Consider the following 26911-nt stretch of genomic DNA (forward strand, 5'->3'; position numbering starts at 1 on the left):
ATTTCTAAGGATATGCTACTGTCCAGCTGGGTCAATATTGATAAGGTCTTACAGTATATTGATTTGAATATTTTTGCCACTTCTAATAATGCAGCGTACAAAACTCCCCCTCCAAAGAAAAACACGTATGTATTGAATAAGGGAGTGTACCCTACTTGGAAAGATAACATTCTGTGTTAAAGACTGAATATTGATTTTGAGAAACTTCTCCATAATTGAAGGGACTTGAGATGTTGTCAAAATAAAATGGACCTATTTTAATTTAAGATATTTGACAATATCTTCAATTCTGTCTCTTCAATTATGTTTTATACTTGTATACTGACATGCTCACAATCAAGTAATCTTTATCACTGATCAAGTAGGCTAATCTTGATTAGATTAATACAATCAAGATTGTATTATACTTCATAAAGTCAAGTAATCTTGAAACGATTGAAAATAACTCATGAATTTTATGAAGTAGGTAGCCTATGAGGCTTCACATTCATATTCTTGTGTATTAACATAGGAGAGATATTTGAACACCCCACACAATTTTTGGCCACATATTCATATTACAGTTACAATGGTGAACTTATTTGGGGACTATAGCATTCAATTACAAACATTCAAATTAAAAATCATTTATTTGACATAAAAATAATGTGCAAATTGATACAATAAATATGTCGATATGATATAATTTTATAATATAATATTAATTTATAACAATAAATGGATATCAACAGGTACACGTTGACTAAAGACTTAAATTAATCATATCCGTTAATTTCCGAATAAATACCTGGTAACTGACTGATAGAATCAGCACCAATTTATTTAGGTCACAATGGCTTCTGGAAAAAAGAGAACTTCGAAAAAAAACAAATTTAATGTCAGTGTGAGTATATTAGTGATATTAGTACATAATTATAAATTATGGTTTTTTAATAAATAACTTACTTTTTAAAAACAGTTTTATTTACTACAAAACATTACAAAGTATTTTATGAGGTCCGTTCGCTATGTACGCTAGCGAGGAACTGAGCTCTGAATACAATATTGTCTACCACTACGACTATGCTGACTAAACAAGTTAACAGTGATTGTATGCCGTTTTCACTCATATAAACTAGTTGTTCTGTGAACAGTAGACCTCACGCGGTATTCTCATCCACAAGTACCTGATTAAAACTATATAGACCTTATGGAAATACAGCAATAGACTGGCTTCTCCACACATCTGTGTAATCACTTGTCAGCTGATTTATGATGAATAATTCTATAGTCTGATTTTTACTCTAATATTGACGTATGAAGGAGGCTCCTTTTTCCTTTTATATTATCATTGAAATGCAAAATTTCCAAAAACCTTGTATATACGTCGACGCGCAATTTAAAAAGGAACATACCTGTCAAATTTCATGAAAATCTATTACCGCGTTTCGCCGTAAATGCGCAACATATAAACATATGAACATTTAAACATTATTTTAAACATTTATAAACATTCAAACATTCAAACATTAAGAGAAATGCCAAACTGTCGACTTGAATCTTAGACCTCACTTCGCTCGGTCAATTATTATATACATACGGTATTATTCGATATGTTTATACTGTATAGTAATTATCTAAAAAATCCAATTAAGTTGAATCTATTTAAATATAACCAAGAACTTCTGCTACTGCCAATATTCACCAAAGAACTGAATAGCAGAAGGAATAAATTTGATGAATGTGTTACTATTCATAGGTACTTTACTATACTTGTCTGTCATTCAAGATTTTATAAAATATGAAGTTAACTTTAATCATACATCACAGCATTTTAGAATTCAATTTTTGAATATATTTGTTTGCAGTTACAAGAATTCAGTCGATACACATCTATACCTTGGCTCAAATTCTTTTTTGATACAAGATTATCCAATATTGAAAGGTAATTAGAGTATTACTATAATAATAATGACTAGTGGTAGTAAGAGTAGCAGAGTATTGTTAAACTTGAATTTTAAAAAAACACTTTTGAAGTGAAAATACACTTACTTTTGTAGTGACGATCGTTTCGACCTGTTGTTGGTCATCATCAGACTGTGAGTCAAGTTTAATTTTAACAGTGAAAAAGTATGGATATACAACAGGGAGTAGTGTTGTACATTTCGATGATGATTATTATAATTATTTCACTCTTGAATCTTTCAGCCTCATACAGCACCAACCTATTGTAATGAAAAAATTGATTTATCTTATTTTTATAGTTGAAATTACTTTCGTTCATTTCATGTTGATTTTTTAGGCTATGGTACTAATGGTAAGTTCATTTTATACTACATGAGTGTTTTAGAATTCATTTTTATCAACAGTATGAATATGCAACAAATTATTCATATTTTGTCATTAAATTGACAGGACACTCATCGCAGCAGTATTGACAGTGGCATCAGTCTACATGTTTTCAATGGTGTATGCGGTCTGCAGAAATGTATTCAGTTACCCACTCATAACAAACATAGAGTCTCTGCAGTTTCCCGCCTGGTATCAACCGTTTCCATCTATTCTCATCTGTCCCCGGAATAGATTCAGTAAAGATGGTATTGTTAAACAGGTGGACAAGTGGTTTGTACAATTCTTCAATTACTCAGTTTTCTTATCTATTTTATTCCCTGAATAGAGATTATTTAAAATGGAAATTACTAAGATATTGCATTTATTCTCAAATGCTATGAGTTCATGCATCCCCGCAACGTAGACTAGTGGGATGCTAGACGATAGTTCAAGGAAAATAATCCAAGTATAAAGGACTATCTATCATATATTGCCAATGTTTTTCATGTTTAATAAATACATCTGACATGGATTACCATAAATGACAGAGAAAATCCTATAACATCAAGCGAGCAATCTCTGTACGTCTGTTTATATTTTTATATCTGGTTATTTATGTTCAAGGGATCTCGAAAACGGCTTCAACGATTTTCTCGAAATTTGGATCATAGTAGGTTTATGATAAATGAAAGTTCGATTGCACTAGGTCTCATCCCTGGGAAAACTCGCTGAAGGACAATAAAAGTATAAAAATTATTCATCCTTGGAAAAACAGATGATAATTTCGTCGTCTGTCGAAACAGAAGATGTGTGTGTGGGAGAGAAACAGATTTATTTCCAGCTGTGTAATCAATCAGCGAGAAATATTATCTAGCTGGTCAATTTAATCGACATGATCAAATTAATCTGATTTGTTGACATGACATGATAATTATTCTGAACTAGAGTATATCATAATTTTCAAAGTTGATCATTATTTGACAATTCGAAGTGGTTAGTGAGTGTTATTTTGTCATTCAATTTGGTGTGTAAATAATCTAAATTAGAACTTTTTTGTTTTCAAATTTTTGAACTGGAAATTGAACCTGAATTCAAGTGTATCGAACATAACCTACTTTCTGGACTATTTATAGTGTTATATCGGGGGACCGAGCTTCGCTCTGGAGTGTAAATCATAGAGAATTTGTAACAATAAAAGATTGAATTTATAGTTTATATTCATTTATTCACTTTCTCAGTCCTACTATTATTTTCACAGTTAAATATGAGGAGGCACAACTGGCTTATGCCCAAAACTGTCCCTTTTCAAATCCAAAATACAGTTTAATTAAAAATCTAGGTTAAGCTACTATCGCTCATCAAACTAACAATTTATTCACACTTCAAAAAACAAACACATCATCAATTATTACAAATAGATAGACTATGCATTCGATTTATAATGATATACTATGTTTGCTACAATATTTGTTAATATACCATGTACTATTCCACACTAACAGAATCTAGTTACTATCTTGAACTTTCTAGAGTAAACATGTTTTCTAAAAAAAAGTAAAATAAACGAAAATAAGTTTTTCTTGCTGAATTTTTCTTCTCGTGAGATCAGCTGAATGATCCCACACATGCACTCATTCACTCAATATTCCATTACGGTATCGTCAGACGACAAAATTTCCAGCTGTTTTTCCAAGGACGTATTTATCCTTTTAATGTCCTTCAGCAAGTTATCCCGGGGTTGAGACCTAGAGTGCAATCAAATTTCATATCATAAACCTACTTTTGTTCCAAATTTCGTAAGAATCCTTAAAGACATACAGATTTATAAACATATAAACATCTGAAAATCTAAACATATAAACAGAAATTGATGGTTTAATAGTATAGGATAAATCAAAATTTGGGGAAGAAACAGTTCTGGGCTGTGCCTGTTAGTCCTTCCCCAATCATTTTTGAGTATTGTGTTGAGTTTATCAATAGTCAATAAATAAAAAACGAGCGAAGCTCGGTGCCCTGATATTTATCATATTATATTAAGCGAGCAATTTCTGTATGTCTGTTTATATTTTTATATCTGGTTATTTTTATATCTGACTATTTTTATATCTGGCTATTATTATATCTGGCTATTTTTATATCTGGTTATTTATGATCAACGGATCTCGAAAATGACTCTTACCATTTTTCACGAAATTTGGAACATAGTAGGTTTATGATATAAAAATTCGATTGCACTATGTCTCATCCCTGGGAAAACTCTCTGAAGGACATTAGAAGGATAATTCATCCTTGGAAGAACAGATGTCTGTCTTGGACTGAAAATTTGACTTAAATTCATAATTTTATGCAACATAACCAACAGTTTTGGGCTGTGCCTGTTAGTCCTTCCCCAATCATTTAAAAGAATTGTGTTCTGTGTATCAATAAATAAATAAATATAAACCATGCTGTATTCCAGAGTGAAGCTCGGTGCCCCTATATTTATTATTCATTTATCTATTTATCTATTCCATTGGAATTACAGATCATAATTATAATAAATATAATATGATTGGGAGAAGACAACAGGCATAGCCCAAAACTGTCTTCTCCCAAATTTTTACAAATAAAAGTTTCAAAAAAAGAATAAGGTTAAGATTTCACTTTCACTTTAAAAAGTCCAATTTCCACTTCAAAACTAATGACTAAACCAAAAATTTTGAATTTTGATTTTTAAAAACTGATTAAAAACAAAATATTTCACTAAAATCTCTACAGATTGGAAATTTTTGAGTAATTTTGCAAAATTTTGAGCCAGAAAAGAAACACAACACTTCACTATTAGCACAGCTGATATATCCAACTCCAAAAAAATGAAAAAAAATATATTATTAAAAAAATAGAAAAAATTATATTAACCTATTTCTTGCTGATTGATTACACAGCTGAAAATAATTCTGCTTCTCTCCCATACATGCATATCTTCTGTTTTGACAAACAACAAAATTATCGTCTGTTTTTCCAAGGATGAATAATTTTTATACTTTTCATGTCCTTCAGCGAGTTTTCCCAGGGATGAGACCTAGTGCAATCGAATTTTTATATCATAAACCCACTATGATCCAAATTTCGAGAAAATCGTTGAAGCCGTTTTCGAGATCCCTTGAACATAAATAACCAGATATAAATAAATAATATCTGGGCACCGAGCTTCACTCTGGAGTAAAGCATGTTTTATATTTATTTATTTATTGATACACAGAACATAATTCTTTTAAATGATTGAGGAAGGACTAACAGGCACAGCCCAAAACTGTTGGCTATGATGCATAAAATTACGAATTTAAGTCAGTTCTCAGTCAAAACATTTTTAAACAGAAAAGTTCAAATTGAGATTCTTTACAAACCACTCACTAATCATTCAAAACTGTGAAATAATTATCAACTTTAAACATTTTGATATACTGTAGGTAATTTGATGTAGGATGATATATTATGTTTGCTACAATATTTGTTAATATAAATAAATTAAAAACAATTGTTCTTGAATAAAATCATGTCTTTGCGCATGTCAACAAATCAGATAATATGTTGATCAAGTCGATTATTTTCTTTCCAGACTTCTTGTGAGATCAACAGCTGAACATGATAATTCTGTCTCACTCTCACACAGGCACTTGCATCTTCAATTATCGACATACAAAGAAATTATCATCTGCTTTTCCAAGGATGAATAATTATTTCCATGTCCTTCTGTGAGTTATCCCAGGGAATTTGCATTCGAATTTTTATATCAAGAGCCTACTATATTGCAAATTTCATCAAAATCTTAAGAGCCGTCTATACGAGATCTGTTTGACATACATAAATACATGAACAAATACACAAATATATATATATAAATTAATACATACATCAATACATAAATACAGAAATTGCTCACTCAATCAAAAATAGATAACCAAATAGAAAGAATATAAACAGATGATTTACAGAAATTGCTCACTTAATATGTTAATATGATAGGATAATTATTATATTTCCACCAAGTAGCTACTACAATATTATTATTACCATATGTGTGGCCAATGGAACTACGTTTCCTGCCGCCACCATTAAGATTCCCTCTGTTTAAATTTTATAATGGAGCATAGGCTATGATATAGATCATGAGATTAGTCAAGTTATTTAAGTTTATGAGATTAAGTGGAACCGCTCGAGCGGTTCCTCAATAAACTTGATGTCTATTAGTCCAGGCGATGAATGCTCAGTAATAGGTACAGAGGGAAAAGTTTGGAATACAAATTTTGACCCCGCAGCTCTCTTGAGGATAGTAAGGGGATAAACATATCAAAAGGCCTCACTCCTACCTACTATGCTAAGGGGGTAGGGGTGGTTTGGAAGTACCATATTTTGTTTTTTTGCACATATCTCGAACAATATGCGCCTTTCGAAAATTTTATTAAAATACAAAATTTAAGCTCATGAATAAGCCGACAAGTTTTATCCGTAACATTTCTCCATATCCCTCATAGTTTTCTAAATATAAGCTCTCGAAGGTGTCAAATTTTTTAAGAAAACCATTCCGGCTCCGATTTTTTCAGTTTCTGAGTAATAAACCCTTAAAGTGCAAAAAGTTGGAAGAGAAACTGTTTTTTTTTCAAAGATTTCACATATTTAAGTTTGTCAGGTCCCTGAAATGCATTGTTCTCAAGATACATGCGTGAGCCAGAATTGAAAAAACAGAACTTTCAAACCTCCCTCAAACCACATGATGGAAATATCTCAGTTACTATTTCTCAAACATTGGTCTAGATACAATGTCACATCAGTAAACACTTATCTGCACTATAAAAGAGTACACCATGACAGTATACGATTGACAATACTGTTGCTGTCCTTTTCTATCATACAACAAAACAGATAGCACTATCTCTCTCTAGCTTTGCAATGTTGTCCATTTGCCAGAATATTATATTTTTACTTTTGACAGTGACTGTACAAAAGTACGGTAGACAGACAATTCTCAGCCGCCATTTTTTTCATCATTCTATCAAAATACTTTAGTACACAAGTTGTACAATTGATTTAAAATGTATTTTTTTTGAAATAATGAATCAAATTTCAGACATTAACGTATGTGGAAAACAAATTAAAATAACTGAAATGACATTCTAAAATTTGATAACTAACCATCCCACACTTCATCCATGCTTCAGTTAGCCTACATGTATAGGTTAGACCTACTTGTACCGGTATAAATAATATTGAAAGGTTATTTCAGAATTATTTCCATTGAAATTACTTATTTTAAATGAGATTTCTATTTTTCTATTATTTTTAAAAGAAATTGGAATAGAATACCTACCAAATAACTTAATTTCTGTTGTTTTGAAATCAAGATTAGTGTACTGTAACACAGCTTTTTAGATTAGCCACCATTTCAGGTTTGTATAAAAATAAAAATCTGATATAAATCTTCCATAGAAGCAATTTTTTCAATCAAATTGGAAAAAATAGATTTTCTTGATTAATTTGACATTAAATTGATTATTTTATCAAGGAAATTATTATTATTATTGGATCAAATTTAATGGAATGAATATTGAGTAACAGCTGTGTGCACTCAGTGGAAAAATGGAGAGACTTGGCAACGTTTTCTCCTATCTTTCTTTACTGCCATTATAACGTGGACCTCACTATAGCTACAAAATATTGTTCAGATTACTGTACTTATATTTCTATATTATGTTCATTATTTCGGGGAGTGGGGGAATCGCGGGCTACCTACCACCGCCCCCCCCTTATACTCACCACAGATAAAGTTTACAACAGAACAGCATGTAACAACGTGTCAACTGACTTATGGGTAACTCTGTATTAATATCCTAACAATTTGTATACTTCAATTATTTCTAATGAATCTTCCATTATCAATCATTGTATATTATCAAAAATGCTGTCAGGATCCTTCCCAAGAATATCAGCAAGAAGGAAATGCTGGACAAATTGAGGTCACTACCCAGTGCGGCTTATAAATTGAAGTTAATCGATGATCATGAAATTATCGAGGAGGTGATGACAATTAACAAAGTATCTATGAATCACCTACTCGAACAGGTAAATGTTATACAACAAGAAGTGTTTCTTGTTGTTGTTGTTGTTGTTGTTGTTGTTGTTGTTCTTCTTCTTCTTCTTCTTCTTCTTCTTCTCCTTCTTCTTCTTCTCCTTCTTCTTCTTCTACTACTACTACTACTAGAGCCACCACCACGCAGCCACCGATTGACTCATCACTCCAGTTCACTCATGAGTCATGATCAGTTGAAGAATGGACGTGGAAGAAGCAGGACTATTGGCATTATGTTGAATAATAGAATGAATAATGCTCAAGAAAAGTGGTTATATAACTCACCAAATTCATTTTGTTCATTTTCTGTGAGGCTATATTTTTCAATTAAAAGATTTACCAGCTCCCTTCAAGAATTTTTCTTCACATCCTGGTCATATAATTTTGAAGACATGTTCCATACAGCTGGTCTGCTTTCAACTTCAAGAATGCACCTTTCTGTATCAAATTGTTCACTATTCATTACGACTACTGAACTGGATATGATTTTCTGGTGGCTGGTAGCTGGTGGCTCTAGAAGTGTCCATTGACAGATAATACTCAATGGTATGATGTGGTGGCGCGACAGTCTGGTGGCGACACAAAATTGGCGGCTCGAGCAACCACATTCCTGGAAGCTCGGCTGGTGGCTGGTGGCTTTACTGTGCAGTGACATAAGAGTCAATGCTACCACATGGTGGCGCTTCCGTGGAAGCGCTTTCATGGTGGCCAAGTGTGCAAAGGGCTAGTGTGCAGTGACAGATAAGAGACCATGATACCACATGGTGGCGCTTCTGTGGAAGTGCTTCCATGGTGGCCCAGTGTGCAAAGGACTATAGTTGACCAAGCGAAAATGGGTCTCTCAAGGCCACTGCAATGTTGCCACTGGTGGCCACCCCTCACTCTAGTCTATATACATTGACTATATTTCTACACCCTGAACATTGCTCTTTCCCTCTCATACCTTCCCTCTTCCTCTTTTCCGTCAGTACCTGTCACAAATTCTTTTGAGCACGTCAGGTTCAAAAGTTCTATTGTGTCATTCTTTGAAGTTAGAACAATATCATCCCCCATTACCTCCTCCCATTATCCGGTATATTCTTCAACATCATGGAATGAAGGAAAGAATATTGTTATGTATAATGTATAACTCTTTCTTGAGTCATGACATCAAGAAATCCAATTTTATAATGATGATTAGATTTTTTTTTATAAATGCAACTATTTATAAACTGAGCTATTACTTCATAAAATTTACTTGAAGACTTTTATAATTATCAATTGGAAGTGATTTGGATTTAATTTTATTTATTTTAGTCAATATTCTTGTAGTGCCCACTTCACTCAGCATTTTTCAATTTGCATGAATTCTCATTTGATTCCCATCACACTTCATCCAGGCTTTGGACAGAGAAGACAAACAATACTCCCCACAATAACAATACTTCACTATCACACCCTCTCTCACACACACACATTCACTTTCTCTCTTACTAGCCATCCTTAGTACAAAGTGGCAACAGTGTTGGTAGAGACGGGTGGTGGTGTCAAGAGCAAGCTTTGACCTTGAGGGACCCATTTTCGTTTGGCCAACTATAGTGTGCAGTGACAGATAAGAGACATTTCTACCACATGGTGGCGCTTCCGTGGAAGCGCTTCCATGGTGGCCCAGTTTGCAAAGGGCTAGTGTGCAGTGACAGATAAGAGACAATGCTACCACGTGGTGGCGCTTTCGTGGAAGCGCTTCCATGGTGGCCCAGTGTGCAAAGGACTAGTATGGAGTGACAGATAAGAGACAATGCTACCACATGATGGCGCCTCTGTGGAAGCGCTTCCATGGTAGCCCAGTTTAGGGTTTAGGTCCTTTGCACACTGTGCCACCATGGAAGCGCTTCCACGAAAGCGCCACCATGTGGTAGCATTGTCTCTTATCTGTCACTGCACACTAGTCCTTTGCACACTGGACTCACTGATGAATCGTCTTATGCTAAATAACTTCTTATTATTATAAGAGACATCATGTACATACATTGTCATATAGGATATTATGACTGTCAATAACTTGAAAAATTGATAATCACCCGATTTGCCAAACAATCAATTATCTACTACCATGAGAAAACTGTACAATCAATATTTCATTTACCGCGAGTATGCAGCTGATCAATGAAATAAAATTAGACATAATTCACCTACCTAAAGATATTCAATATTATGGAGTTAATAACATAATTTAATAACTTATCTACTTGCGCAAGTTATTTACATTCTTCTATATACATTATATTGTCACATAACAAAATGCCACGTGTAGGCCTGAACATTGCATCAGGAAAACAAAGTTTCAAAACTATGTTTTTTCCAAACAGCTGTTTTTGAGATAATCTCTTTGATGCAGCTGTTTCACATCCACCATATTATTATACAGAGTTTGTGAAAATGTAAATATTTATTGATTATCAGAACAATACTATTATTATATTCATAATAAAAATATTATCATTATCATTAAAAATATTTATCAATTATCAAAAATATATCATAGAGGCTAAGTGGCATCAGGTTGTGAGCAATAATATAAAAAGATGTAGGCCTACCTTTTTTAATTTCGACCATCATGATTTGGCAATTTTTTTTATGAAATTGTATGTACCATCAATGGAATTTGAACATCAATTCTAAAAATGTTTAAGGAAAATTGAAATTCGGGCTTCCAGGTGCACGAGAATGATATTTTTAGAATCTATGTGCAAAATTTGGAGATCTAAATCATTCCCGTTTTTCCGGTATGCAATCCATACCTAACCTAACCAAGTTGACATGTTTTGATGCAAACAAACAAATACACGAACAAATGAAAAAACACAACCCTACTCTCTTATTATATAGAAAGAAAAAGATAACTTTATTCATTTGAAAATGATATATTTCTATTGTTTTTTGTAGATCACTCTTCCTTGCAAAAAACCTGTTGATGTGTTTCAGATTACTCTTCCTTGTGATAAAATAATTGGCTTATGCAAGTGGAATTCAGTGGAAACTGATTGTGGAGAAATTTTTGAAAAAGTTATAACACCAGAAGGTCATTGTTGCACGTTCAATTATCACATTCATACAAAGCAGTGAGTACATACAGAGGGTCTCCGAACTCCCTACCAATATTCATTATAGTACTTTTATTTGGCTGTTACATGTCATGTATTCTACAAAGGGATACGTTCACTTGCTCCCGCCATAAAAAAAAACTAAAATTCAATCACACCACATTTTTGTACCTTTTTGAACTTAAAAATAGTTGTACCACTTGCCAAACCGAGATAAAATCATATTCAAGGGTGGGGAGCAAGTGAGCGAGGGTTTGATGGCGGGGAGGGAGTGTCCACTGGCTCCCCGCCCTCAAATATATGTTATTATCTCGGTTTGAGAGGTGGTAAAAAAATTTCTTGGTGTCTCATAAAGGTACAATAATGGTACAAAGATATGGTTCGATTGAAGGAAAAGAAGAAGAAGAAGAAGAAGAAGAAGAAAAAGGAGAAGAAGAAGAAGGAGTAAAAGAAGAAGTAGTAGAAATAATTGAATTTTAATTTTGTTGAAGGCGGGGAGCAATTCTGATTCTTATCTTTTGTGTTTTCCAGAGAGCTTGAAAAAAGTGACATGAGAACAATATCTGGCTCAGGTATCACTACTGGTCTAAAACTGACTCTGTTCAGCAACTTCTCGGATGCTTTCAATAGTATTTCATCTTCTCAAGGATATGCTGTGAGTAGATTCTTTTCTTCTTCTTCTTCAGTGGTTCCCTCTAGAAAAAAACAGCTGGAGCAGTGGTTTATGATGTATGAACTACTAACTAATATTAATAGACAGACACATTCATCAACCAAGCACGGGCATGAAGCTAATATAAGCTAGTAGTTCTGTGAACAGTAGACCTCGTGCAATTATAAACCACAGCATCCTTCAATACTGTCGGTAAGAGTAAATAATTATGCCCTGTCCTGTCATGTCAGCGAGATATTGGTGTGTTCAACTAATGGCAGTTTGGTTTGTTGTATCGACAATGCTAATAATTTGTTGTGAACAACTATGCTACTAAAGTAGTTATGCATCTAAAGCTTACCAAGTTGTAAGCAGAGAAAAGTCAAGAAAATACTATGCTACTTCGAGTTATCAATTGCATGCCTCATTGAATGCGATTCGTAACTCACAATAATATAATATTATCACAATCACTGAAATAAGCTGCCAGCATTTGTATCAAAACTCCTGTATCAAAAAATGAGCTTTCTGTATCGAAACATGAGCTTCCTGTATCAAAACACATATTGCTACACATTGCTACCAGTGTATCAATTTCTCTATGAGCTTCCTTTATACAAACACATTCTACAACAATGTAGGTATGCCGTATGATGTTCCATGAATGAAATTAGAACATTATTTCTGAAAAATCTAGGAAAAAAATGAAAAATGAAATTTGGGCTTTGAGGTGCACAAAATTGATATTTTCAGAATCTATCTGCAAAATTTGGAGATCTGAATCATTCCCGTTTTTTTCAGTACCGTATGCAATACACAAGTTGTGAAGTTGACATGTTTTGATGGGAACAAACACAACCCTATACTCACTCTTATTATAGAGATAGGCCTACCACTTATGTACAGTATTTCATTTTTTTTTCAATATATGAACTAAAGTCATAATATATCAATGAAAAAAATAGATAAATAAAAATCCTGAGACAGAAAAATCGTTAGAAGCCTAGGAAGCAATAGTAGAAATTCCCAAAAGAATGTAAAAAAATAATTCATGTGAAAAAGAACTCCTCAATCTCATCAAAATCAAAATTGAATAAAAAGTGCTTCAATTTCTTCAAAAATGTTATCAGTGAGCCTGTGGATGTAATATGTAGAGGTAACTTATTAAAGGAATTTGGAGCACTGTAATCGTAAAACCGTTTAAAGGCTTCACATGAAGGGTTTGCAAGAACAACCAAATTTCTGTCTCTCAATCTGTTTGAGAAAACTAAGGCATTCCCTGTAATCTGACCACTTCTTAAAAAGAATATTCTCAAGACCCTGAAAATATATAAATGCCTTAAAGGCAATATATCCAAGGCCTGGAAGTAGGGAAATGAATGAGCTCTCCTATGTAATGATGTCATCATTCTAATCAATCTTTTTTGTGCAATAAGTATAGAGTTTAAATTAGTTTTATATGCACCCCCCCAACAGCTTAGCCCATATTGAAGCTTGCTATTTGCAATAGCGAAATAAACAGATCTCAGAATTTTTCTAGGGCAAATGAATTTCAATAAATAAAATTTACGAAGCATCATATTCATGTGCTTTTTGAGTGATTGGATGTGAACCTTCCAATTGCAGTTCTCATCAAGCTCTAAACCAAGATATTTGATATTTTGCACTTGATCTATCTTTACACAAGATGTACAGAATTCATTAAGATTAGATAGGCAGACACCACACTTGAATAGTAAGGGAACCTGCAAGATGGGCTTTGATCTCAAAGAGAAACGAACAAATTTGGTCTTAGTACTCAGAGCCAACCTATGCACTGAGAACCAAATTTTTATCCAATCTAAGTCACTTTGCATCTTAGAAGTTGCCGTATCAATTTCTTTTTCACAATATAGCAGAGCCGTATCATCCGCAAAACAAGTAACTGTTCCACTCAGATTACTTGCGCATAATTTATTTATATACACCAGGAATAAAATTGGTCCTAATACCGAGCCCTGGGGTACCCCACATGAGATTGTCAAATAAGAGCTCAGAACATTCTTAACCCGAACACACTGGCTTCTGCCCACCAAGAAACTTTTGAACCAGTTTAAAGCAATGCCTCTTATTCCAGCCTCCCTCAATCTATGCAAAAGAATGTTATGGTCCACAGAGTCAAAAGCTTTGGTTATATCAATGAACAGGCCCAAGACATTTAAGTTTTTGTTTAGCCCATTGAAAATTCCTGAACAGAAAGATAATAATGCATCCTCTGTACATTTCTTCTCAATAAAGCCATATTGGTTCTCACTCAGAAAATTATTTAAATTGAAGAATTTTTGAATTCTTGATTTAACTATTTTTTCTATAATTTTCGAGAACACAGATAATAGTGAAATAGGCCTATAATTATTCAAATCCATGCAATCACCTTTTTTAAATAATGGGATGACTACCGCCCTCTTCAAGCATGCGGGAAATTCACCACTTTCAAAACTTAGATTGATCAAATGAGCTAGCACAGGACTTATGAATTCACTGGAAAGTTTAACGATAAACGCTGATATACCATCAATTCCAGATGCTTTATTTTGATTCAATTGAGAAATTATACGTTTTACCTCATCTACACAAGTTGGGAAAAAGAAAAAGGAGTTTTGCACAGAAAGTGGAGGAAACATTTTATTAAAATCAGAAGGGTTCATATTGCTAGAGTCATCGATTTGATCGATAAGCTTTTCTACAATTGTGACGAAAAATTTATTAAACTCCTCAGCCACTTCAAGCGGTTGCTGAACAGTCAAATGTGGATTGTCAAATGTCCTAATTGAATCAAGGGCATTTTTCTTATTATTCGCTGTACCCAAAACTTTATTAATTGTATCCCATTGTTTTCGTGGGTTATTTTTATTCATATCAAACAAATTATGGTAGTATTGGTTCTTCCTACTTGCCATATCCTGTTTCAATTTAAATGCAAAAATGTCAAATTCTCTTTTCAATCTAAAATTTAGTGGATTTTTCTTTACTTTTTTATACAACCGATTTCTATGATGCTGTCTCTTACATAGCTCAACCGTCATCCAGGGTTTCAAAATCTTGACATTATTTATTTTATTTAATTTACTACTCTCAATGGTGGCTTTATTTACTATTTCGTGAAAAGTTTTTAAAAATATATCAAATCCATCAGACACATTCATTGTATTGAAAACTTCAGTCCAAACTGCATTTCTCAACAGATTAGAAAGCAAAGTCCTATCAATAGTTTTAGTTTTCTGATTTTTATAATAAAACGGTTTGACATTTGATAGAAAATAACTTGAATCCAAAAGGCAGATAGTTGCATCATGATCACTACGACCAGAAGATAATACATGGGCCTCAGATAATATATTGTCTCTTGACCTGAGATATATATGATCTATACATCGATTACCACGTGTGGGAGAATTTAATAGTTGCGTGAAGCCGTGGCTACTCATTAAAGTCTGGTATTCGTCTACAATTCGCGAAGATTCAAGTAAGCATAAATTTATATCGCCTATTAGCATTAAATTTCTATCATTGAATGAAGGTAAAATATCGTTAAGCTGCTCAATAAAAGTTGACACAGATACTGAATGAAGACGATAAACAGCGATAACAGAGAATTTGCGACCAGAGGCGAGATCAAGAGTAACCTTGATTGCATCGGCTGCTATCATATCTAACGGTATTGAAGTAACCGAATACTTTTTCGAAACAAACACTAATACACCACCTGATCTGTACGTATTATTGCATTTCGTATACTGATTGTAACTGTCCAACTGATAGGACTCCGCTTCAAAATCCGATATCCAAATCTCTGATAAAACAATGACAGCTGGTTTAGTTATTAAAGAGTGTAAGTAGATGGAAAATCGATCAAAGTTTTCACGTAAACTTCTAATATTTTGATGGAAAATGCTAATTTTGTTCGGAACCTCCAACAGATCATTAAACTCTACAAAAGAATCATCACTCATCGATTATAATAACATTTGAAATAATGCATAATATGATTAAGCAGTAATTAAAAAATAAAGTAATTGTTCAACAAAAAGTTCTCGACACTATAACAAAAATCTGTAAATAAGAAAAACAAAAACAAAAACGAAAAACATACCAGGAAACAAAAGCAATGAAACAAGAAATAAAGCTGTTATCAGTTCTTTTATAAGTCGGTCTCAAAGGGAATTTAGAGTGTCCATAGATGTTATTCTTTTCACCTGTGATCCCTGCTCCTTTCTCATAAGGATGTGACCATTCTGCACCCAGAGATATGCGTATCCTTTATCCTTCTTCATCTGTCGCGCCGCTGTGTAAAGCTTCTTGTTACCTGGACTCAAACACTCGTTTATATAAACTGGCTGTTCTGGAACCTTGAGACCCAAGTGACGAGTAGAGAAATTTCTTTTCACTTTTCTCTTGTGAATTAAGTTCATTTTATCCTCTCTCCTAACAAATTTCACTATGATACCAGCCGGACGATTACTGCCTTGCATCTTTTTCAGGCGATGACAGACATCAATGTTCTCTCGTTTTATTTCTAAATCTAGAGCAGTACACACACTTCTCACAACTTCATAGGTGTCTTCTCCGGTCGTTTCAGGAACACCAAAAATTTCAACAGTGTTCATTCGCGTATACTGTTCGACGTGATCAACCCTATCCTCTAAATCCTTGACCTTTTTTTTTAAATTCACATTTTCCTGCGTGAGACTTTCAATAACCTTCAAATACTCAGCAAGTTTACTCGATTGTTCCACAATCAATTTATTTTGGTCCTCAATTTTATTATGAGCGAACTCGAAAGATTTGTTAAACTGTTCTTCCATCCTCTTACGATCTTCTCGAGCCTCCTCCAGCATAAAAATGACCTGGGAGTGGTTAGCTTTGCCATCCTCAGCCGCCGATACTGCCGCCATGCTTTTCCTCCTAGATTCCGAGCATGTTGGGCAACGCCAAATTTGTTTTTGGGCTGATACATACTCGATATCCGCTTTGGACATATTTACACAGTTTCCATGACACGGTTTATTACAATCACTGCAAATAATTTTAGCATTACGTGTTGATACTGAATTTTTACAAACAGTGCACTCAGACATACTGATAACTTGGGAAAGCAAACTGAACGGGGGAAAATATCCACGTATTTCACAGAAAGATGTTTTGTCGAAAAAATTCACGCATTTCACTGAATTTACACCGGATTTCACTGAAAGATGTTTTGTCGAAGCGAGTCACCAGAAATAAACACTCCGATTGATTTGAACACGAAGTGACAAAGTTCAACTATTGATAAGGGAGCAACTGCTGTGCTACCAATTTCTCCTAAATCGGTTGGATAGCATTTTCCATCTATTAACCTAAGGAAAGTTATCGGCTCCAACGTAATAGATTCTTGATAAACTATGAATGGATCTATTGCCTATGAATGAGAAGTCCAGTTTTCAGAGCAAACCAACTTATAATCTTCAGAAGAATTTTGGCAATATATAACACAAATCCACAAAGAACAATACCTTACACACTTAAGCATCTAAAATCATTACGACCTAAATAATTATCCACTTATGTAGTTGAAAAAACAATGGCTATAGGCTTGTAAACACAAGAAATAATCATAGACAAAAATTAGAACACTATAAACTTTTCAAAACTCAATTTAAAACATTAAAATTTCAATTAAATAGAAAAATATTCAGAGAGCACAAAACACTTTTCAGTAGCCAGCCACCATTTTTTTAGAGAAGAAGGAAGCCTACCAGTAAAGAGCAAAGACAACTCAAAACAGTGACGACTTCACGGACACGTCACCAAAAAATTATGAATTACAAGTTTAGAATTCACATTTTACATTTGTTCTCAATAAAACTTTATTTCGAAATTGTTATTTTAAATTTATATGTCATCTATATGATCTGTTAATTCTGTTAACTCTGTTTACAGAGTTTGTTTTTTTGGTGATACCATGGAACAAGCAACACAATTATATATAATAAATTCTCAGTCAAAAAGTTGTCTGTATATCGATTACTCTGATATTTACTATAAAGTTTTATAGATCTCGAATTAAAGATTCGATTCCAATCGAGAAAAAATGTAATATTACACAACGTGTAGCAATATATGTGTTTCAATACAGGAGTTCTGATACAAATGCTGGCAGCTTATTATAGGAAATGTGATATATACTATTGTGAGTTGTCAAGCTTCAACCTATTGATTCAAGCTGATTTTTGTCATCTTTAAATACAATATTAAACAATATTAAATACAATATTAAAATACAATATTAATCATTCACCATAAAACACTACCGGCGCCGGTAGGAGAGATGAGTTAAAAATTATGTTATAAAAGTATGTAAGAGTTTTTATTTCAAATGAAATAAATACAATAATATAGCCAATCAGCCAACATACAATTTTGTTCCACTGACTAATTCCTAAATCATTGAAATATTGACAACTTTTTCTTAACATAAGAGATTTATTTCAAGTATGATGAAGGTTAGGTTGGTACCATATGTACTGAAATCCATGTATCAGAACTGAAAATTTCTTGAATTCAAAGAGCTTCATTATTCAGCTTCTTGAACAAACATTCAAAATAAATTAATAAAATTGATGAATATTGTTATGAATTATCAGACAGAATCTGAAAATCGAATCTTTTTTAAATGAAATCCCACACAGCACACTGATGTTTATAAAACGTTTAATAAACGTTACCTCTTGAACATTTGAAACGTTTAGACAATGTTGTATGTTGTTGACCATAACGTTTTGTAAACGTTTATTCAACCCTTAGTTTGGTAATGACCTCTTTACGTTTAATAAACATTTATTTAAACATTGTATTCAACATTTCGATAAACGTTACCTATATCAACGTTTTGATAAACATTATAGTCAATTTTCAATAAACGATATATCAACGTTCTGATAAACTTTATAATCAACCATTAGTTAAGCATTCGATTCTTTCCCAGGTAGCACAGAAACGTTGAAATAACATTAGAAACACGTAATACCTTAACGTTGAAAAGACATTGAAATTCAACGTTGAAAACACGAAAAAATGTCCGCCGTTTCCACATTATTTTCAATGTTGAATAATAGTTGAAAAAACATCGTGGTAACCATTATTTTCAACTATTAACAGACGTTGAGAGCACGTCGTGACAACCATTATTTTCAACTATAAATAGACGTTGAAAGCACGTCGTGACAACCATTATTTTCAACTATAAATAGACGTTGAATATAGCCATACTTTTGAACCGGTACCTTATCAATTACATGGTAATATTTCTAAAATCATTTGGAAAGAGATGAAAATACGAAATCATATTTCCATTTATTTACATATGATTTCATATAACAGAAATATTACCGTGCAATGCGGTACATTGGTAAGGTGACATTAAAAACACACAATAAAAACGATCTCTTCTCTATATCTATAAAAGCCCCCACAGACTGAAATGAGTGAAATCACACCACAGCCCAAACTACTGAACCTACAAATTTGAAATTTTGCACAATTGTTTATGATAGCCTCAAAACATCCACTAAGAGATGATTTTCAGAAATTTGCTCCCCTGAGGGAGCTGGGGCCCCCAAAAAATGTTTTACTCTTTAACCGCTCATTGCACAGCAAAGTCATGAGGAACTTTTTTGTTCAGCTACGAAAAAAAAAATAGATCTATGCAGAAAAAATCCGATCAGGAGCAGAGAGGGGTCCAGGAGAGGGCATTTTTTGAAAATTTTCATGTAAAATCACACTACAGCTCAAACTAATTGGCCTACAGACTTACAACTCTGCACAAATATTCTTCAAACATGCTAGATGCACACTAAGAACGGAATTTCAGATATTTTGACTCTAAGGGTTTCAAAGGATGAAAAAGGATCCTATTTAGTAAGGTTATGAACATGGTAAGGTGAATTCCATATGGAACTGAGATAATTGACACATAATATTCTAACATATGTTGTAATCATTGGAAAGCTTAAAATAATTCTATCAATCAGCTGATCAAATTTTATTTTCTTTGGATCGAAAGCGTGAGCTTGCCACGTGTTTGTTCCATTGTTACAATTGTTCAATTAGAACAGAGCACAGAGATTTTCTTTGGTTAGGAGTTGTTTGATAATTCTTTTTTCAAATTCAAATTTTATTGCAAACAAAAAAAAAAACATTGAAGAATTTCTTAATAGACAACAAGATTACAAAAACAAGATGTCAAACATAAACTTACATTTATTTGTAGCATGGCCAGAAAAAGACAAACTTGAGTAATACTAGCCATAATATAACTTATATTTTTGTGGTAATATTTTGTGAACAAAAAGTACGAGTTGATGAAAGATGTGAGTTATCTCCTATTATATTTGATCTAAATGGTTATTCATATTGTAGTAGTCAGGGTCACTTCAATCAAAGTCTTTTTATTTTGTAGCTAATGAATTTCATATGTATTGATTGTCCATAATGTATCCAGTGTCCATAATGGAAGTGATTGATCTACTCAAAATTAATGGCTTAATGGTCTTTGATAGAATTTATAGTATTCCTGGTGATTGAGCCTGTCTTTTTTCAGCGTTGACTATTAATAATAAAGCTTCATTTACAACTAGCTTACCTGGCGAACTTTGTACTGCCTAAAAGTCAATGTATCTCATGTCACACTTTACTTTATTTGGTGAATCATGGAATTTATCTGACAATCAATATTTTCATTTACATCTGAATACGGACTTCCTATGTGCTCAGTCATGCAGCATTCATTATTCCCAAAACATATTCTTCTCAATCAATTGGTAGTAATATCTAACAGTAAAGATAATTTCTCTGTTTTTCTCGACCTCCATCACGGTCTTTGGAGAATCGAAACCAATTTCGGATTATTATCTGGATTTCTTCATTTGGGGCACTGGGAGTAGACTTGATGTTCCACACTGCACCTGAAAACAAAAATTTATAACCCACTGTAAAAAACAATAATTTTAAAATTGAAACCTGCCATGTAATTTTCATATATTTTTCCAGAAGAAAAATTAAGTGGGATTGAAGTTAGTAGAGATATGATTCAGATAAGTTTGAGATTGGATATTATATATGAATATATACAGTGTGAGTCATATGTATTGGGAACCCTTCAATAACTTAGAGACTATTGTGGATATTACTGTAACTTTCAGGATACTCTGTACTCTACCTTTAGAAAATTCATTTTGGATGAAAGTATCATAGAGCATTCCTATTGATGTCATCTTTCTTGTTTTAAAAAGGCTTTAAAAATGATGTATCACACAATGTGTGTCAAAATTAAAAATATTTGAGTTACAACCCCTCATTTCCTTAAAAACTAAAACTTAAATCAGCTGCCATTTTAGATACAAGTATTTGTTTCTGAGCTCAAGATCTATATAAGTTCTGAAAATGAGGTTAGTTTTTACACATAATTATGATAGAGATTTATTTTAAAATGAACTTGCAAACTATAAATTATAATTTTCTATGGATTAATCCAAATAATTTGAGTATTCTATGACATCTATTTGGATATTTATCTGCTCCAAAACAATAACATGTTTGCTTAGTCTAGAAGTCAATTTTCCCACTGTAGTCCAGGGTTTAAAATCATACTGTTTTAAGTTCTGGAATTAATCATTATTGATAAATCCTTGACTCAGAAAGAGGCAAGAATCAAATTCAAGTCCTGGACTTATAAGCCCTTCACTCAGAAAACGAAATTATCAACTCCAGAGTCTATTTATGTATTTATTTATTTATTAGATAGAGCGAACAATACAATAGTTGGAAAAGAAAAAACAGGCTATTGCGCAAAATTTCTTCAATTTCCTGATTTTGTCACAAATCGTCCAAATATTATGAAGGTTATGTTCACTTCAATTTCAACACCAAATCCTCAATCTGAAACTATGAATCAGAATAAAACAAAGAATTTCAAATTTAGATAGATTGATAATGAAACTTCCTTAAAACATAAACCAAACTTCAAATATTCACAAAATAAAATCATAGAATAAAAATATAAAATAAAAATATAGAATAAAATCACTTAAATTTTGAGCTCAAAAATATCACTTTCACCATAGCTAATGTAATCTCTAATCATATCCTGGCTGCTAGTTCTACATTCTTTCATGAATTAAAAACAATAAGTCAGAAAAAAAGTCTAAAAAACAAAAATTTCTAGCTAAGCTTAGGCTATTTCAAGTTTGAATTTACAAAGATTTAAGTACGCCCAGTACGCCTCTGGCAGTTGAATGAGTAACATCGATTGTTAACAGCTCCGTGTTATTAACCAGTTTTTTATCAATTTAAATCATTATGCAGTGTTCAAAATGTGACAGTGATGTTCCGGAACAGGACCTTATTTTTTGTTGTGTTTGTAAAAAATATTTACATTTCGTGTGTGAACTTATTAACGAAAAAAACTTTCGTAAAATGTCAAATGACACTAGAAGTAAATGAAAATGTATAGTGTGTAAGTCGGTGGCAGTAGCGGGTAAACAGCAGAAGCAGATAAGCAGTGCAGACGGCGTCAGTGCGGGTGACAAAGCGGCATTGTCTACTGTGGTTGAGGCGGGGGTCGCGGTGTCAACACAGAGTGCCGCCGCTCCGTCTACCTTCACTTCTACTAGTAGTAGGCCTACAACTACTCTCTCACAGGCTGACCTTCAAGCGATCGGCCAAGTTGTTAAACAGCTGATTCAATCGGAGTTGCCGCCAGATTTCAAAACTGACTTCGCTGAGTTTAAAAAATCGATTCAATTCATTTCGGAGGAATTTGAAAGTTTCAAAAATGATTTAACATCCATCAAGCTGGAGAATGAAAAAATTAAAAAGGACAATGAAAAATTGAAAAGTGATAATGAAAAACTGAAAACAGATATTGCGGACCTACAATCTTACAGTCGTAGAGATAATATTGTGGTTACCGGAATAACAGAAACAAATAACGAATGTGTCAATGAGGTTTTTAATATGCTTTCAAAAACGATTGGAAGTGAGTTAACTGCTAGAGACATAAGTGTTGCTCATCGCCTTCCCAGTAAGAAGAAAGAAAGCATCAAACCGATAGTAATTAAACTCGTACGTCGTCAAGATAAGATGTCATGGATGGGTCATTTTCGTCTAGCATCTTCGCAGGACAATAGTGGGGCTGGTATATCGGCGAAAAAACATTTCAGCTGTTCTACCTGAAACAAGGGTGATGGCTTACGAACATTTGATACCTTCAACGCTTGAACTGCTAAATACGACCAGAACAATCGCTCGGGAGAAAGGATATCGCTTTGTGTGGGTACGTGATGGTAATATTCTTGTCAAAAAAGACGAAACCAGTAAGAATGTTTTACATATTAAAAGTGATGTGGACCTTTCTAAGATGTAAGTACTAAAGACTTGTTTAACAATGAACAGTAAAATAATTTTATTATGGACATTTTTGAAAATTTAGATGAATTCGATGAAGTTGAGACATTATGTTTGAATAACTCTAATGATTATTACAATATTATTTCTAATCAACCCAGTGTAAATTTTGATATAATATCAGATTCATTGGGAAGAATTTAGACGAGTTCTGTTTAGAATTTGCTAATGTATTGCCATTTATAGACATGATTGTATTATCTGAGACGGGTCACCAAGGTGTTAGGCCCATAGGGTGTGATATACCTGGTTTTAATCAGTACTATTCAATGAATCACACAAATAGAAATGGGGGTGTAGTAGTTTACTTGAAAAAAGATTATGATCATGTTCATGTGCGGGAATGCACAATAGTTGGGGCTAGTTGTCTCGTGATAGAGCTGAAAATTTTTGAGGAGGAGTGGGTTATTGTTTGTGCTTACAGATCACCTAATGATAATTGCCAGGACTTTGTTAACTCTTTAGCTGAGCTGCTTTCGAATTTAAATTTAGGAAAAAATATTATATTTGTAGGAGATATAAATATTGATATCTTGAATAATAGAAATAACATCCACACTGAATCTTATTTGAATTTATTGAACGAAAATGGGCTTATATCTTATGTGAATTGTTTTACAAGGGTTCCATTTCAGGGAACACCTTCGTGTTTAGATCATTATTTCGGTAATGTTCACACTAATAAGCACATTGAACCCATGGTATTGAAGACTTGTATTACTGATCACTATGTTACTTCTCTTAGGGTTCGTTGTGAAATAGACTTGACTAACAATGCTGCTCAGTTGCCACTTGTTGCCACCAGGCTCGATTATGATAGGCTTTTGTCTCTTATCCAGTCTGAGGGCTGGCAGTCTGTATTTTCTAGTAGGGATGTTAATGTTTCAACAGATAACTTTGTAGCAACTCTACAAAGCTATATTGAAAAATCCACTATAAATGTAGCCAAATCTAGTTCGAGGTTTAAAAAAATCAAGCCATGGATTACTCAAGGTTTAGTATTTTCTATTAGAAGAAAGCAAGCTCTATTTAACAAATGTAAAAAGGAACCATTCAATTTAAATCTGAGAAATTATTTTAGAAGTTATCGAAATAGATTGACAGTCCTTATTAGAGAAGCTAAACGATTGTATTATAGCAGAAAAATTGAGGAGGCTGGAAATGATGTAAAACGGACTTGGAATGTAGTTAGGGAGGTAGCTGGTTGTAAAATAAGGAAGGAGTGTTTGGAAGAAATTGAAATTGATGGTAATGTCTATAGTGCTAGGGATAATCCCAATATATGTGCTAATGCTTTTAACGATTTTTTCATCTCTATAGGAGAGAAAATGGTACAAAATATTCCTAGTGAGCCTGGTGATGATTTGCAACCAGACAATCCCCACAATCCGCAAGATTATTTTACTTTTCAATATGTATCAGAGACTGAGGTTGTGGAGGCGATCGAGAGTCTTAGAGGTGCATCTGGGCCTGGTCATGATGGCATTACTGTATCTGTTTTAAAATCTGTTAAAAGTATTGTTGCCTCTCCACTCAAACACATTATTAATGTAAGTTTTGAACAAGGTATTTTTCCAGATTCTTTTAAAACAACTGTAGTAAAACCAATATTCAAATCACAAGACAAAAGGAAAATTACCAACTATAGACCTATAAGTTTACTTTCGTATTTGGCTAAAATAATTGAAAAATGTGTAAAGAGACAGCTACATAAATTTTTGGAAGTGAATAATATTCTGTCAAAAAATCAATTTGGTTTTAGAGAGGGGATGGGAACACAGGAAGCAATTGCTGCTTTTGTTCAAGAAACAATCTTAAACTTGGATGTAGGTAGGAGACAAATAGCTATTTTTCTTGATCTTGCAAAAGCCTTTGATACAGTTTGCCATGATCGTCTACTTGATTGTCTCCGTAGCCTTGGTCTTGAGGATGTGGCACTGGGATGGTTTTGCAGTTATTTAAAGAATAGGCAACAATGTGTTAGAGTCAATAACACTGTTAGTGAATATAAATCTGTTAAAATGGGAATCCCGCAGGGAACAGTGATTGGACCTTGCCTCTTCCTGATCTATATTAATGACTTTTGTAACCTTAATTTAATCAATGGGAAAATATTGTCATTTGCAGACGATGCAGTTTTAATTTTTCATGAAGAAAACTGGGCTAGCACATATGACTCAGCTGCTAGGGGACTGGGAGAAGTAAAAAAATGGCTTGATAGAAGAAAACTGACTCTGAATTTGTCCAAAACAAAATACATCTCTTTTTCCTTGAATATACAGAATCAGCCAGTTAATATGTCACTTGTTTTGCATTCTCCAAATTGTCTTAGTCATGTAGATTTAGGGTGTTCAGTTAATTGTAATGAAATAGAGAAGGTTAGCAGTATCAGATATCTTGGAGTAATGGTTGATCAGCATTTAAAGTGGGATGTACATTTGTCGCAGCTTACTACACGATCTAGAAAACTTATTTATTTATTTGTGAAATTACGTTCTGTTTTGCCTATGAAAGTCATGAAGATAGTGTATTATGCACTGGCACAGTCATTGCTCCAATATGGTATTGTGGGTTGGGGTGGTGCATATACAAATGTTCTAAAACCAGTAAAAACAATACAAAATTTAATATTAAAAATTATTCTGAAAAAGAATAGAATGTATTCAACAAGATTGGCTTTTTTGGAATTTTCAGTTCTACCGATTAGACAGATATACCTGAAACACATCATATTATATTATAAGAAGCTATCACTTTTTCATTTCATTAATAGAACGGATTGTGCTATTACAAGACGGGAGGAGTCAGGTCTGGTTACTGTTCCTAGATTATTGACTACTGCTGGTCAGCGTAGCTTCATATATTTATCTCCATTATTTTTTAATATTCTTCCAAGTAATTTGAGAGGTTTACTCGCCCAAAAAACTTTGGACTACATTTGAAAAAGTATCTGGTTAGCTCTCATGGCTGGGATAGTGCCGAGAATTTCTGGATTACATTAGTATAGTAATTATTCCAATTGAATAGATTTCATTTTGTACCACATCTTATATCATGTTATACACTGGGCTAGGCAATATCAGGTCATTATTATAATTTATTATAATTTACAAATTTTGTTGCATTCTAACACATATTGTATGTAAATATATTGATCTATTATAGCATCACTGATTTATCTTGTTTATTGAAAGGATTTGATTTTAGTTGTTAATGTATATACTGTAATGTTAATTAATAATAAGTAAGTAGTCAAAGTACGGCTGCTCCTTCCCC

General features: G+C 33.2%; 1 protein-coding gene across 1 annotated transcript in view; it reads left to right on the forward strand.

Moving 5' to 3' along the window:
- Positions 1 to 832: 832 nt before the first annotated feature.
- LOC120352930 (sodium channel protein Nach-like) overlaps positions 833 to 26911 on the forward strand; it is a 61079-nt gene continuing 35000 nt past the window's right edge. The window contains exons 1-6 of the mRNA XM_039435274.1: positions 833 to 883; positions 1848 to 1924; positions 2395 to 2601; positions 8256 to 8409; positions 11381 to 11517; positions 12031 to 12154. Of these exons, the coding sequence (XP_039291208.1) occupies positions 833 to 883; positions 1848 to 1924; positions 2395 to 2601; positions 8256 to 8409; positions 11381 to 11517; positions 12031 to 12154 (750 nt within the window). The remainder of the gene's footprint in view (positions 884 to 1847; positions 1925 to 2394; positions 2602 to 8255; positions 8410 to 11380; positions 11518 to 12030; positions 12155 to 26911) is intronic.

This window comes from Nilaparvata lugens, chromosome 9, assembly GCF_014356525.2.
Source record: "Nilaparvata lugens isolate BPH chromosome 9, ASM1435652v1, whole genome shotgun sequence".
In the NCBI taxonomy this organism is placed as follows: Eukaryota; Metazoa; Arthropoda; class Insecta; order Hemiptera; family Delphacidae; genus Nilaparvata; species Nilaparvata lugens.